The sequence below is a fragment of the Meles meles genome, chromosome 7 (assembly GCF_922984935.1).
Source record: "Meles meles chromosome 7, mMelMel3.1 paternal haplotype, whole genome shotgun sequence".
Taxonomy (NCBI): Eukaryota; Metazoa; Chordata; class Mammalia; order Carnivora; family Mustelidae; genus Meles; species Meles meles.
The window spans coordinates 72,586,722-72,603,250 of NC_060072.1; the positions used below are offsets into that span (position 1 = coordinate 72,586,722).

The 16,529-nt window shown below is 41.6% G+C and overlaps 1 protein-coding gene across 2 annotated transcripts in view; it reads left to right on the top strand.

Moving 5' to 3' along the window:
- The window catches only part of ST8SIA1 (ST8 alpha-N-acetyl-neuraminide alpha-2,8-sialyltransferase 1), a 155,505-nt gene that overhangs the window by 49,378 nt on the left and 89,598 nt on the right, over positions 1 to 16,529 (top strand). For both annotated transcript variants that reach the window (XM_046011739.1, XM_046011738.1), the window contains exon 2: positions 1,770 to 1,914. In XM_046011739.1, coding sequence (XP_045867695.1) covers positions 1,770 to 1,914 — 145 coding nt within the window. The remainder of the gene's footprint in view (positions 1 to 1,769; positions 1,915 to 16,529) is intronic.

Sequence of the window (16,529 nt, forward strand, 5' to 3'; positions counted from 1 at the left end):
CATCCAGGCGCCCGCCCAAAGTGGTCTTAAGATGTGTCTAATTTTATGTTATGGAATATAATGTCTAGGATACTCTTTTGATAAAATGCAGGCAAGTCACTGTGTAACTTGACTGCCTCCATTTCAGGCCACCTAGTAGGTGATGAAACACTGATAATTAATGAAGATGGAGGAGTAGAGGAAAGAGGCACAGCTGGTAAGAGATGGAATGATGATGTCAGAGCAAGAAGTGATGAAAATTCTAAATTCTCGCAACTTTTTTTTTTTTATATAAGTAGGCTCCATGCCCAGCATAGAGCCCAATGCAGGGCTTGAACTCACAACCTTGAAATCAAGACCTGAGCTGAAATTCAGAATCGGATGCTTAACCGACTGAACCATTCAGGCCACCCATAAATTCTAGCAAATTTGATAAGATGAAGGCTTTCTTCCTGAGCCCCTCTCCCCCATCCTTTCTATGGAAACCCTTGTAAAGAGGAAGCGAACCAGAGCATGCTGGGAAAAGCACTGCGTGGTGGGGAGACTGACAGGACCCCTGGCTGAGGTGGGGGACCCCCGACACTGACACAGTGTATGCGCTTCTACAGCAAAGTGGGGCTATGTAGTGATGACATGTATTGAAATTGTACTGTGTGTGCCACCTGGACATTTTTAGTGAATTCTCAAAAACAATGCCTGAGGCCAGTTGTGAAGCTGGGATGTTCCCCAGTTATGGAGTTAGTAGGTGGCAGAGCCAGGATTTGAACCCAAGTATTCCACATTACCTTCCCCTTTCAGCTTTAAGCTTCTACACTATGGTGGCCAAAGATGTCTGAGCAAGCAGGTCTGTGGGGGCACCATTCAGAAGTGGTTTATGTTAGCAGTTTGTTTCATTGGTCTTTCTAAAGGTGGGGCTGGGGAATAAGCTCTCTTACTCCTGAGAGCACAGGGAATAAACAGAGTTGGTTTATGACAGATTTTTAAATTGAGAAGAATGTAAATATTGGCTTGTAGACTAGTGACAGGGCTTCCACTGAGGGGCAAGCAGAAGAGCCAGCCACCCGCGAACTAGCCCAGAGGAGTGAGGTGACCTAGGAGACCCTGGTATGTCAGACACTAAAGGAGTGGGATCCCTTCTCAGGGGTCATGGTTCTGAACTGTGCCCAGTACTGCTAAGAGATCAGACCAAACAAGAACCAAAAGCCCCGTGAGATTTACCACTTAGAACACAGATGGCTTCGCTGGTGTTTGAAATCACATCACTCATCTCATTCTGTTTCGATTTAGAAGGATTTTTCCCCAAGCGTTGTTCCTTAATTTTGTCCCCAGTTTTGGGAGGTGTGCCTTCTTTTGGGCCGCTCTGTGCACCCCCTACTTCCCACATGTAAAAGTGCCTGGTCATTGAACTCATCCCCCTGATTGTTAAATCACCATAAAGATACATTTCTGCTGCAGCTGCGTAGCTCAGTGTCTCCAGAAGACCCTCCAATCTTTTCTGGGCCTGGAGGTTTCAGTCAATCAACAAATCTGCAATTATAATGATCATGTTTGCCTTCAGACACATTTTAGCTGCATCTGAGAGCTAATGTATTTTTTTTAACTTTTTTTTATTAAAAAAGATTTTGATGGCTGGAAGAGTGAATTAATAGTAGTCTAATAACCGTGGAGACACAGATGCTTTTGTGAGGCGGCACTGAGGTAAGGCTGCACATCTCGGTAGGAATGACAAGTGAATGAGTCTGCCGCTCACTTAACCTGCTGTTCTTTTCTCTCTCTATTTTCTCTCCTAGGAAACAGATGGAAGACTGCTGTGACCCCGCCCATCTCTTTGCTATGACTAAAATGAATTCCCCCATGGGGAAGAGCATGTGGTATGATGGGGAGTTTTTATACTCATTCACCATTGACAATTCAACTTATTCTCTCTTCCCCCAGGTTAGTATAGTTTGTTGTTGCCTTGCTGTATAGTTTCCCATGTATCTTAACATCATAGGGAAAAGATAATTGAATTTGCCTAATGAATCAGATCTCCTTCTTTTCATCTCCTTTCTTCTCTTCTTCATTATAAATGTTTGTCTTTATAGCTGTCACCTTTGTTGAAGAAATCACATAATGTTTCCATGCAGGGGCCGAAGTAATAGTTTTCTTAACCCTTCTGATTTGAGACATATGAGACTGAAGGAAGCAAGGTCAGGAATTGTGGAATTCTAGTATTTCAAGGTTGGCTGTGGAATGATCTTGAAGACTTGCAATACTGGAATGTTTTCTTAGGACGGGTGTTGCTCTCGGGGACTGGGAACCATATGGTTAGAAGTCTGCTTCTTAGAGCTCTTGGATCTTAATCCTGTGGTCAGACACTGCTCTGAAGTGGAGGAGTGGTGAATATGGAGAGAATGAATTCCATCAGTTTTGAAATGGTCTAAATGAAGCCTTGGTTACTTATAGTTTTTCTTCTGGGTTTCCTGAGCAATGAAATAAAATGTTTTACTAAAATATATGCAGTGAAATGGAAAAATAGAGAAATTGTTATTTCTAGGGAGCCCAGGTTGGAGAGGGGGGTGATTCTTAGGTGAAACTGCCCTTAGGAAGAAATGGAGAAATGAAGAAATGAAGATTAGCCTCCCCAAGTCTTCAAGCCACTCCTGGTTTGGCCAGATGATTGGGCAAAAAGGGAATTCACAGTTAAGAGTTGGAACAGAACCAGGCCGTTCGTGTGTCTGTGTTAATAGCCAGGAGGCTTCAAAGGAGGGACCTAATCAAGCTGAGGCACAGGCTCTGCCAAATCCAAAGACACACTCTGTGAACTAGCCCATCTCTACTAGTTCATCTCTAGATATTTTAGTTGAACCTCATAGTCTTAGTGTGTAATGATGTTTATTTAAAAAAAATTATTTTATTTCATTTTATTTTTTTTCCCCTTTTTATTTATTTATTTTTTTTTTCAGCGTAACAGTATTCATTCTTTTTGCACAACACCCAGTGCTCCATGCAAAACGTGCCCTCCCCATCACCCACCACCTGTTCCCCCAACCTCCCACCCCTGACCCTTCAAAACCCTCAGGTTGTTTTTCAGAGTCCATAGTCTCTTATGGTTCGCCTCCCCTCCCCAATGTCCATAGCCCGCTCCCCCTCTCCCAATCCTTTATTTATTTATTCAACAGAGAAAGAGAGATCACAAGTGGGCAGAGAGGTGCAGGGGGCAGGAAGCAGGCTCCCCGCTGAGCAGAGAGCCCGATGCGGGACTCGATCCCAGCACCCTGAGATCATGACCTGAGCCGAAGGCAGAGGCTTAACCCACTGAGCCACCCAGCCCCCCACCCCCAAATTTTTTATTTTAAAGTAGTAAAATAAAAGGTTAAATTCCTGGCCATCATCTGTGTGTTTTCTCTCTCTTCTCCATTTGCTCCTGAGAGGCTTCTCAGTATCAAAGGAAATGACTAAGAGCCATAAAATGTGAGATTGAATTTCTTCTCCATTTCTTACTAACTAAATGCCCTGCTAAGTCACCCAGCTCTTTTGAGACTCAGCTTTCTCATCTGTACAGTGGCGAGAGCAGTACCTGTCCTCCCACCTCACAGAGTGGTGGTCAGGATGGAGGTGAATAATGCATGTCCATGGACTTTGAAGACACAAAGCATGTTGTAAATGTCGTGGTTCATATATTCCATCTTCAGGCTGAGGAATGAAGGAGATAATTGCATTAGTCAGGGTTTAAGGCAGGGAACAGAAATCTTCCTAGGTATTTTTAGCAGAAAGATACTTCTTATTGGGAATTAGGTACTTAAAAGAGCATTAGAAGAATGGAGAAGTGGGAGTCAAGAGTGGCTCCTGGAATTACTTAGTTCAAGAATTTACTGCCATAACTGTGGTTAAGAGATTAGAAAGCCCCAGCTGCCACTGCCATTAACATGGTCACAACTGCCTGTGACAGAAACAGGGTCGGGAAGATGGGTTCCCATTTATCTTCTTCTAAATCCTCAAGTGCATCTAATGGCTAAGATTAATTTGCATCTGGAACATTAGTTGCAGAGAAGTCCAGGAGAGGCAGTTTTTAAAACAATCAGGCTTCAGCAGGAAGCTAGAAAAGAGATGGAAGGGAGGGTAAACAAGCCAATCCACAGTATCCTTTATGTACAAAACCTGATGTCAACTTGCTATGAATGAAGAAGAGATAAGGAAGCAATCTTCTTTAAAGCTCATCAAATAGAAAAATTTTAAAAGAAATCCAAAATAGTCTTTTTATACATGAGGGTTTTCAGTCATCCCGACTGACTTCTAACTTTGTGCTAGCAAATAGATTTGAAGAAAAGAGATGATTAAAGAAATACAAGCTAGCCTCCCATCTTATCTGTCAGTTGCAGCAGTAAGATAGCAGGAAACATTTCCTTTTTATGAGTGTGTGCACATGAATTCTATACTTCTTTGTGCTGGTTGTAAGACCAAGGAACCATCCCTGAATAATAAGAAAAAATGGTTTTTCTTAGGAAGCAGAAGTCATTACATCATTGTGTGTGTGCACAGTCATGACAAAGAGCTAAACCAATTCAACGAATAGATTTTTTTTTTTAAATTACACGTGTATTTTTCTGCTGAGATTCTGAAATGACTAATTTATAGAAATCCCAGAAAACCAGTGTTTAATAAAAAGGATGGTATATATACCTGTGCCCTCACTCCATTATTATTCCTTTGTGCAATATTCCTACTTTGATATCAGGAAGCTAAGTTACCGGTTAATTGATACGCTTCATTCAGATTCCTGTGGGAAGAAAGTTGTATGTGCTAGTTAGGCAGAAATGCAGCTGAATGGGTTAGGCTCAATGTTGTTGGTTGAACAAAGCATCCCTTCTTTCCCTGAATTTCAGCAAAATAATGCCAAATCACTCATGCTCTAACTCAGATGTATAATTCTACATCACATTTTAAATTATGTATTCTAACATGTTAATCTTGATTTTTATTACACGTTCCCCCTACATACTCAATATATGTTAGCTATCATCATTATTGTTATTCCGTTGCCTACCTTTATCCACTGTTTTATTCTTGCTCCTTGAGTCGTTGCCAAGAAGCAATACAAGATCCTCTATGTATTGTAGAAATGTAGCAGGCCCTGAATCAGGGCTGGAGGGTCCAAGGAGGGTCCCGTGGAGAGCCAGTGTGCATTTGTTTGTTTGTTTTAAATAGATTTTATTTATTTATTTGACAGAGAGAGAGCACATAAGCAGGGGAAATGGCAGGCAGAGGGGGAGAGAGAAGCAGGCTTCCTGCTGAGCAAAGAGCCCGACATTGGACTCGATTCCAGGACCCTGGGATCATGATCTGAGCCGAAGCCTTGAGTCTTGGGTCACTTAACCAACTGAGGCACTCAGGCACCCCACCAGTGTTGTTTGAGATGTGACAGTGAATCTCCTTAATTATAATATTCTTCCCTTCTTTTCTTTTCTTTTTCCTTTCCTTTCCTTTTCTTTTTTCTTTTTTTCTCTTTCTTTCTTTTCTTCCTTCTTTCCTTTCTTCCCTCCCTCCCTGCTTCCCCACTTCTTTCCTCCCTCCTTCCCTCCCCTCCTTCCTTCCTTCCTTCCAATTAGTTGTTTCTTATTTGGACCTCCCATAACTTCCTATAGTGTTATTATCAAATTCAGTCAGTTCTACCTCATATGCAGTTAGCTACATAACTGCATATCCACAGGTTACAGTTTTCTGAGAGTCGTTATCTGCTGATTTCAATACCATCTTGTGAGCTTTTGAGCAACAAGAGTATTTTTTCTGTGTTGGGCTTAATGCAGGGCTTCCCACTCGATAGAGATGGTCATTTTTAGCTGCTGGTGTTTGCCTAGGGCTCCCTATTTTTGTCCTCCCTTGGGGGGATCCCCTGAAGTGCCCTTGCTTGAACAGTTGGAGACCAAGCAGGACGTTTTGATGTAGCTATTTCCAAGTGGCTCTATACATGTATTTTCGTTAAGTATTGGTTGAATATTATTCGGCTTAAAGGGCTGAAGTTTAATCTTTATGTAGATTTTTCTAGAATATACAGTGTGTGTGTGTGTGTGTGTGTGTGTGTGTGTGTGTTTAGAGAGGATGTGATGGTAAGTGTTCCTGCTTTGAGAACACTCCCATCCTCTGTGTCCCCACTTCCTTCCTGCTGTGCCAAAGTCTGTCCCTTTTAAGCTTGCATGGTCCCATGTGTGTAGCTATTACCTAAATAAATACTATTTTGACCTAAAACATATCCGTGCCCAGAAAAAGCTTAACTTTCCTTGGAAATGAGCGAGGGAGCAGCAGGAATGTTAGAAACCACAACTGTGCAGTTATAATCTGAAAAATATTTCCTTTTGGTGTAATAAAAACATGGTCAGCTCACTATTCACTTATGTTGTGCTGAATAGTCATGTGATATAAATCAGAAGTCACACTAGCCATTTTTTCTCAGAATATCCACCCAAGGCCACTTGTAAAGAATCACAAAGCATCATTAATGCACCGCAGACATATTTCCAGCTCCTCTGTTTGCCATAAGCTCTCTGACGTGTTCCACTTGGCCTAGACTCGCATTGCCCTTGGCCTGTGGGAAACCCAGTAGGACATTCTGAAGTAGTTTTGTCTAAATGGCTTTGTTAAAATGAAAATACACATTTTTTTTTTTCCTTTCACAGTCATGTGCTTAATAGAATCTTCTGAGCCTCTGGATATCCCTGAGTCTCACAGCAATTTTTTTCTCCCTGCTAATGAAATTCGGATTATACCGTATAATCTACAGCATTTGGTAACTTGTTTTTCTACTTATCAATATTATTATGATAATTTTTCCAATCATGTACCTTTTTGACTAGGAAGAAACTAAGGGGACTGATGTTTGGTGGACATAGATCTTTGCCAAATCTGTGTTAGGTTCATGTTGTCAGGCTTACATTTACCTCCTTTATAATAGAAACTTGGCACAGAGGCTTAATGGAATAGGTACTTACTTATCTCCCAAAATAGAGAATTAGCAGGTGGGTAGTTGAGGGTCAGGTGATGGCTACACAGTGCCATCGAGCTCCCAGGCTTCTATCTCGATGCTTGAATGCCCTTAGTTGATGGCCACAGGACCTTCCAGTTTCGGTCCAGGATCCCACTAGGAAGAAGGAGGAAAGAGAAAAAGGAATATGGAATAAATCCTGCTGATGTGTTAGCAGTCAGAATTCAATCACATGCGCGTGTCTAGGTGCAAGAGAGGTTGGGAATTTCAGTATTTCAGCTCTAGGCAAATGCCCTCTATGTGCTGGCCTGTCTAACTCAGCTTCTTCTCATGTTATCTCAGGCTATCATTACAGCAACTCCATATGGATGTTCTTATTGTCTTCATTTCATGGATGAAACAGACCAAGAAGAGTTAATAAACTTACTCAAGGTTCTAGAGCTGGCAACTGGAAGGGCTGGGATCTGAAACCTGGCTTATCTGATGTCAAAGCTTCCATTGTTTATTATCTTGCTTTTTTTTTTTTTAAGATTTCATTTATTTATTTGACAGAGAGATCACAAATAGGCAGAGAGGCAGGCAGAGGGAGAGGGGGAAGCAGGCTCCCTGTTGAGCAGAGAGCCCGATGCGGGCTCGATCCCAGGACCCTGGGATCATGACCTGAGCTGAAGGCAGAGGCTTTAATCCACTGAGCCACCCAGGCGCCCCTGTTTTTATTTGCTTAAAAAGACATTGGTTCTGGTGGATTAGTTGTTCATTCTTATCACTAAGTCACCTTGAGACCACTTAAAGGCATTTCACTTCCATTATATATAATGGAAAGATATAGATTATATCTTTCCCTAGAAGAATTGGAGGAGTTTCGTTCACAGATATTTGGGAGAAAAAAAATAAAGTGTAGATATGCAAGTTGTAAGATCCCATACCATACTGTAGCTTCCCTTTGAAACTAGCTTCCAGTATGGCACTGTAGTTTCCCTTTGACTTTGCGCTCCCTAGCAGTCCATAATGAAAAGAGGAGTAAGACCAGTTACATTATATTGATTTCTATTAAGGGCGCAATTTCAACTTGTGTGTGGAGGCTTCCCCACTTTACCAAGAAATTCTCAGACACCAGCTGGGTGTCCTCCGATTCAACTCCGTTCTGACACTCTACCCGGTGATAGCATCACGTTCCATAGACAAAAGTCTCAGTCCCACAAGACCACCCTCTACTTCAGACCCCAGTTGCTAAGTCCAAGTTGTTAACCTGTGCTTCTGATTGAATCGCTACAGATCAGAGTTTCCCATGACCTCTCCTTGAGTTTGATTAATTTGTTAGAACAGTTCACAGAATTCAGAAAATCCACTTACTCACTATATTACCGATTCACTACAAAGGATATTAAAAGGTACAACCAACTGCCATATGAAGACAGGGCGATGTCCCAGACAAAGGGGCTTCTGTTCTTGTGACACTTGGGGCCCTGCATGGTGGCAGGTGGAAGTGTTTGAGTCCATCAACATGAAAGCTCTCCGAACCCAATCCTTTTGGGGTTTTACGGAGGCTTCATTACACAGGCGCGATGACATGAAATGATTGACCGCTGGTGATTGATCCAACCTCCAGCCCCTTTCCTCTTCCGGGAAATGAGGGGGTGGGACTGAAAGTTCCAGTCCTCTATTCGTGGTTGGTTGTCTGGCAGCCACCCCCACCCTCAGGTGCTTTCCAAAAGTCACCTCATTAACATAAACCTCATTATGGTGGAAAGGGCCTTGTTATGAATAACAAGATTTCCATTTCATCTTTATAATTCTGAAGGGTTTTCAGGAACTGAGGGCAAGAGACCAAATATGATAACAGGTGCTACCAGTGCTCTTAGTGCTCAGGAGATTCCAAGGATTTTGGGAGCTGTGAGACAGGAACAGTGGACGAAGACCAGATATGTATGAGAAATGTTTTTTTGGTCATCTAAATGATGAAATATCTATATTTCTTATAAATCACAATATTGCATCTCTAATAGAGAACTCCAGGTTCTCAAAGGGAAGCAAGTTATACTTTGCACATTGTTGCTTTATTATAGGAATCCAGAACAGGATCCCCCTACCATTAAATAATTCAGGTCATTTACTCTATTGCTCCTGGCCAAGTGGCAATGTTAGAGAACGGTGTAGGGGATGGAATTTAAAGATCTGGGTTTTAGACCTGTCCTTCGTATGATGACATTTATGATTTCATATACCTGTTATCAGCCTGAATTTTATTCGATTCAAGACTTAAAATCCCTGGTCTTTGTATTTCAGTGTTATGATGAGAAACAGTTAAAATGAGATTATGGAAGTAAAAGTGCTTTGTAAGGAAGGCGCTATACAAACATCTAATACTCTTACTGTTGTTATCTGCTAAAGTTTTTATGGCATGCAAACGTCTCTTTCACATTTTGGTAGTACTAGAAACCAGTTGGGGGGAAAACACTACTAGAAAAGGAATGAAGTTAATTTTCCAGTCCGTTGAGTAGTAAGAAGAGATAAATCTGTTGAGTCGGGGACTTAGGGAAACATAAAGTAGTAATGGAGAATGCTATAGGCCCTGCCACTTGTACTTTCATGTCGTTATAGTTAGGTAATAATTATGATAAACTGAAAATGCTGTATGAGAGAAGTTATTAATTTTTAGGGAATTAAGATCGTGTATCCAAATGAATTCATATCTTCATATTCTTCAAATTGCTGTGTAACTGAGATGAGGAAAGTGATGGTCACAGGATGTCAAAATATCTGTTAGTTTTGTAGGAAAGGAAAGCAAATGATTAGAAGTGAGGTAGCACATGGAACTGGCCCACGGTGGGGCTGAAAGTAAATTCTAAGGTTTCTTCTTTTGCAAATATAGAAATAATTACAAATTAAGACCTTTCTTTAGTGAACATTCACAGACTTTCTATGGTTGAGAACAAAATGAAAATGAAATGTAAGAAATGCTCTATTGTACCAAGGTGCAGACCTTTCTAAAATATTTGACAGTGTGTAAAATTTAGTACAAAGATTGATTATGGCTCAGGCTTCTGGATTCCTGGGAACAATTGAAAAGGATGCATGATGCCAATTACCACTGAGTCAAATCTCATTCTCTAGGTCTGATGGGAGTGATAATTTTCTTCAGGAGGTGTTAATGTTCCATATAACCTTTTCTTCTTAGGTTTGATGACATGACAGGTTTTTCCTGTAGAAAATGTTTGTATATTCATTCATTCATTCATTCATTCATTCATTCTTTCTTTCTTTCCTTCCTTCCTTCCTTCTTTCTTTCCAATTGGTTTCTTCCTCTTGGCTCTTATTATAGGCAAAGGTCCAGCTGTAGGAAGGAATTTCCAATGATTTTGCTTTAGTTTTGAGCATTTGCCTGCCAGTAGGCTTCTGTTTCATTTCTGCTATTGATATGTTTATTTGCACTTCTTAATTATATTAGACATCTTTTTTCTTCGATTTTCTTTACTTATTTGAAAGAGAGAGAGAGCAGGCACAAGGAGGGGGAGCAGCAGAGGTAGAGGGAGAAGCAGGCTCCCCACTGAGCAGGGAGCCTGACTCAGGACTTGATCCCAGGACCCCAGGATCATGACCTGAGCCAAAGTCAGATGCTTAACTGACTTAGCCACCCAGACACCCTATATTAGACAGCTCTTAAATGCATAAAGATATATTTGATTAACTTATGGAGAGGTATCATATCAACACTGACTTTCTCTGACTTAATTAATGTGGTCAGGGAATGAGAAGATACAAGTGAGTACAGAGAACATTTTCTTAACATTTACATTTGTTCAAATCAATTCATTGTCTCTTCTACTAATTGGCCTGTAATTTCCACATAGGAGATAGAACACTATGCTTGCCATCCCTCATGGCCTGACTACTCATATCCTGTGATCTACAGGGTCAACATGCCCAAAGAATGGGGGAATTGGTAGGGTGAAGATAGCAGTGGACTTCAAGTTCCCACCATCTAGGCTGGAGATTTTAGTAACTGGCAGCTTCAAAGAAGTAATGGCCAGAAGAAGGCAGGATCACCCTTCTAGAGGCTTGGGAATGGATCATTTGGTCAAGGCAGCCACTCAAGGGAACAAGGTGTGGGTCCCCAGCATTGGGCTCATATAGGGACTGTTTTTCAGAACAGGCTGAAGCATAGTTCTAGGACTGCATGTGACCTGGTCACTGATAATTTGGAAGGGCACCCTAGGACTGTGTTTTAAAAATAAGACGGAAGCCAAGTTCCCAGAACCACACCTCAAAGTCTAGGCTAGAAGACCACAGGTATAAAACTTGATGGTGATTTCCACAGCTATGACTGACCACTCGCCAAACCATTCCCCTAATGGCCAGGATTGATCCACATTTCCTGGGCTCAGGCTGAGTGAATCTGCAGTGTCCCCAAATGTGGGCCTAGGATTGTATATAGAGGCTGAGAATGAAGCCTCTGAGAAAGCAGAATTTTTCAGACAGAAACATAAGGTTCTCTCCTATGCCTAGCTCTGTGGAGACTGACAGAGTGGAGGGAGCAGCAGCTAAGTAAAGGAGAGAATCTGGGTGGATTGTTAATTAAGACATTGTATCGGCAGCTTGTCAGAAAAATAGGTGAGTTGGATAAGCATGGTGGGGAAATGTCGGTGGTGAGAGGATGGGGGTGTGGGTCACTTCTGCTGACTTGAAGGGAAACTGTGCTTTTGGGGGATAATCAACATTTTATACTCTGAAAACCCCCTTTGGGGGGAAAAATAATTTATTTATTTTAGAGAGAGAGCATGTGTGAGTGGGGGAGGAGAAGGGAGAGAGGGAGAGAGAATCCCAGGCAGACTCCCCCCTGAGCACGAAGCCCCACATGGGGTTTGCTGTCATGACCCTGAGATCATGACCACAGCTGAAATCAAGAGTCAACTGCTTAGCTGACTGAGTCACCCAGGTGCCCCTATTCTGAAAACTCTTATGGATAGGATTTTTTCTCCCTAAATTTATTTATTTCTATCTACCCAGCCTCAGAGTTTTAGCTCTTTGCTAAGAAAAAAGAAAAGGTGCTGAGAAAAAGGCAATTGCATATCAAATTTATTCAGTAATCTTTTTGTCTGAGGTGTGGTTACCGGTTAACAGCTTCTTGTAAAATATACAAAATCTAATAATTTTGCTTAAATTTTCTTTTCCTAGGGTTCAATCTATTCTGATATTATATACATTTTGGGGTCTAATCAACTATTCAGATAATAGTCTATATTCACAAAGTATTGTTAATTCCAAAGCCCTAACTTAAATTTGCCAATTATCGCTTTTTGTTAGAGCCTGATGTAGGCTTTGACAGCAGCACAAAGGTCAGCAAGAACTGAAAGGACTATGGTTCGGAGGTCTTTTAGATGACTGAGATGGGGACTGTTGGAAGATTTCTTTAAATCCAAAGGCCTGTGATATTAGTGGATGCAGGAAAAAACCTAGTGCTTCTCTATGACCCGTGAAATTTAGGGCAAGTCAAGAATCTACAAAATAAAGTCAGAGTTGGAGCGAAATGTAAAATAAGGCTTTGAGGCATCAGAAATTCCCCCTTCACATTTGCTAGACTTACTACATACAGGGATATGCCCTGCTACCAGCAAAACTATGTTTTCCTAAAATTTTGATGATTCTGTATAAAATGAAAGTTCAACCATTCCTTCAGGTATTTATTGGGCAACTAGTACTAGGTGCTAGGTACTATGCTAGTTGCTGGGGAAATAATGGTAAAACGGAGTAAAAACAGACTCAGTCCCTTCTCCCATTCCATATCTTCAGTGGCCCATAGGTTCCCTACCTTTCACATGTTCAGAATTTAACTCCTGCCCTCCGCGTCCTACTTCTTTTCTTTATTCTCTGTCCCAGATCATGACCCACTCAATCACTTAATCTGGACACCTGGATCTTAACGTTTGAATCCATCGTCCCTACTAACCACTATCCAAATCCAGTTTTATTTTGTAACTATCTCTTGAATTTATCCCCTTTTCTTACTTCTCTACCACTGTTAGTTCAACACTTATCAGCATTAGGTGGACTAATTCAAGAACTCTCTAATAACTTCACAACCATGACCTTGCCTCCCTGCATATCCTTCACCCTGCTGCCAGTGTTGCAGTTATAGAATGTAAATCTGTTTACTTGTCTCCTCTCTGCCTGCCTTGGAAGCAAGAGGAAATGGCCACACAGCACACTCCCCAAGCTTGCGGGAGCAGTTTTTACTGGAGAAGACTTGGGGAGAAGGGCAAGTAGCAGCTAGTAAGACACCCTGTTATCTGATACATCAGATACTCTCTGCCTTTTTGTGATTAGAAATGATGAAATTCTAGATGTTCTAGATCCTAGGAAAGGGAACCTGAAACTGAGCTGGGCTTTTTAGTTGTCTTATGAGGAATAGATGCACTAGTGCCTTTACTGATGTGATTCAAAGACTGATGTGCTATAATAGCACTGGAATAGAATAGAACCTTGTCCTGGCCTGACTTACCAGCTCAGTGTCCATGAGTAATGGAAAGCCCTCGGTAGCCGTGACTGGTAGCTAGGGGACAAGCCTTGCAGATGCAGGTGAATGACCCAGCTTGACCAGAAGAGGATGTATCAGTCAACTCATGGTTAGACAAGAGCTATCCTCTTTCTTGGCATGTAGTGCTGGGATCCCAGCCTTGCCACTGGGCAGGACTGGGGGCCTTCAGCACTGGGCCAGTGCTGGTTTCCATAGAACTTTACTGGGGGCCACTTCCTTTTTTGGACTGCAGCCCATCAGTCTTAGACAAGTTAGCCCTTCTTCTTTACCATCTAGAGGATAAAGTTCAAACTTTGTAGGACAGTACATAGGGCCTTCATGAAGCATGCTAAAGCATCTTGTGTCTGTAAAACTTTCCCAGTTCCCTCTCCTAAATCTCTATTGTCCTGCTGTCTTAATTTAAAATCTGTTCTTTTTCACCCCCATAATTTGTATATCTGTTACTGTCCTGTTGAATAACAACTATTTGTACACATGCTTTCTGCTTAGCAGACCGTGAGGCCCTCAAGAGCAGAACCTTGACAGTGCCTGGCACATAGCGTAGCAGGTGGTAATTGAAAAGTATGCTGAATGAGCAATAGAAGGGATGTCCAGTATTTCAAAACCTTTGCAACCACATGCGTGATCCTAATTCTTTTGGAAGGAGGTGTTCCTCACTAAAATGACCCAGGATCAGTTGTTCATAGACAACAGCATTGGAAGAAGGGGAGGGTCTGGTGATAACAGTAATGCAGAGTGTTGGATGGTGTGTCCGCAGTCACCCTGTTGGTGCTCAGAACTTCATCTTACTCTTGAGCTGATGTGTTCATACGACACCAAAGCCACAGCTTTGGTGCTGGATGGGTAGTTACTTTGCTTTTGTTTTGCTATTCTTACTCACTTTAAAAACATATATATTTTCTTATTTTTTATTTTATGTATTTTTTTGATGTGGGTTTTTAAAATTTTTTATTATTTGTATTCTTAGTTTTTATTTAAATTCCAACTAGTTAACACATAGTGTAATATTGGTTTCAGGAGTAGGATTTAGTGACACCCAGTACCCAATCACAAGTTCCCTCCTTAATCCCCATCACTCATTTAACCCATCCCCCTGCCCACCTCCTTCCAGCAACCCTCAGTTTCTTCTCTATAGTTAAGAGTGTTTTATGGTTTGCCTCTTTCTTTTCTTGTTTCCCTGTGTTCATCCATTTCATTTCTTGAATTTCACATATGAGTGAAATCATATGGTATTTGTCTTTCTCTCACTGACTTATTTTGCTTAGCGTAATACTCTCTAGCTCCATCCATGTCATTGCAAATGGCAAGATTTCACACTTTTTTAAGGTTGAATAATATTCCATTCTTCTTTATTCATCAGTTGATGGACATTTGGACTCTTCTCATAATTTGGCTATTGTATTTGTGTATCCTATCCTACTATCCTAGTAGTGCGATTGTAGGATCATGTATTATTAAGAAGTTGTTATTGAGGGACGTCTGAGTTGCTCAGTCAGTTAAGTGTCTGCCTTCAGCTCAGGTCATGATCCTGGGATGCTGGGTTTGAGTCCTGCATCAAGGTTCTTGCTCAGCAGGGAGCCTGCTTCTCCCTCTGCTTGTCTGCTCTCCCTGCTTGTGTTCTGCCCCTTTCTCTCTCTGTCTCTAAAAAATAAATAAAATCTTAAAAAAAAAAAAGAAGTTGTTATTGAATAGAGCCAAAGGACATTTTGAAGTTTGTGAAGATCATTTCTTTCTCTTTCTTGTATCTATTTCTTATTTTCCCCCATTGCCTCTACCATGCTATTCCAGATAACAATGACCTCTTGCTTGGAATTTTGCAATAGTCTCTTATTGGCCTCCTTGTAGCTAATCTGGCTTCCTCTCCAGTCCATTTCCACACTGTAGCCTGAGTTATTGTTTTAAAATGCAAATCAGGTAATGCCATCACTTTGCTTAAAACTCTTGATTAGCTTCCCTTTGATTTTGGCATAAGGCTAACTCCTTACTGCCCACAAGGCTCTTCCTGATCTGGGTGATCTGGCGCCTGTTCCTCCAGCATGCAATTCCACAACGTTCCCTCTCACCTTTTACACTTTGTCTTACTTGCCTTCTTTCAGCTCCTCATAAACACTAGACTCTCTCTGTCTCTAGAGGTTTTCAACACACCGTCTCTTTTTCTGGGAGACTCCTGTCTCCTTTTGTCTTGTTCATTTATGTTAATCCAGTAGATCCTGTTTGAGTATCATTTTGTCTGAAGGGCCTTCCTCCCAAGCACCAGATACCTATCGTTTGCAACTTTGTAGTCAGTTTAAGTATTTGATTCAAGGTTCTATCTCTTTCTCTCTCAGGAGCTCGGAAGCTCCCCAGGAACGGTATTTAATCTGGGAGGGTAGGGAGCTGTGGTATCTCAATTATTAACATAATACCTGGGATATACAGAGATTCAGTAAATTTCAGTGGAATGAATGAATTAATGAGTGAAAGGAAGGGAGGAAGAAAGAAGAGAAGGAAGGAAGGAAAAGGAATAGGAAAAGGAAAGAAAAGGAGAAAGAAAGGGAAAGGAAAGGAAGAAAGAAAAAAAAAAAAAGAAAAAGGAAAGACTGCTTGGTTTTGCTATAAAATCCCTGGCTGTAAATCTGGTTGACCCCACAGCCTACGTTTTGGTATAAATAGAGAGAGACTTGGAGTGGAGGGGAAAACCCCCACAGTGGAAGCAGTCTGCTCAGGGAAACCTGAGAAGGACTGTCTCAGCCTGGGCCTTAAGAGAAGACTGTGGAGAAAGTCAAAGAGGGTTACAGTGAGCTCCTGCTGTTCCTGCAGCTGTGTTTTTGCCCATTTGTGGTTATTTATCAATACCCGTCCCAGGTACAGCAATGAAATCAGTCTTAGGAGACACTGCAGTGGAGAAACTGCTGCTCTTTCTGAAGACTTAGAATCACTATCCAAGATGTCAGCTTGGCCAGTCTCTGCCTTCTGTCCAATGAGAACTAAATGGCAGAAGCAGGGATGGAGCCAAGAGCAGGGCTGACTCCTAGGTCTCCCTCCTCCCTGTCGGGAGCTGGTGCCCCCAGGCTCCAG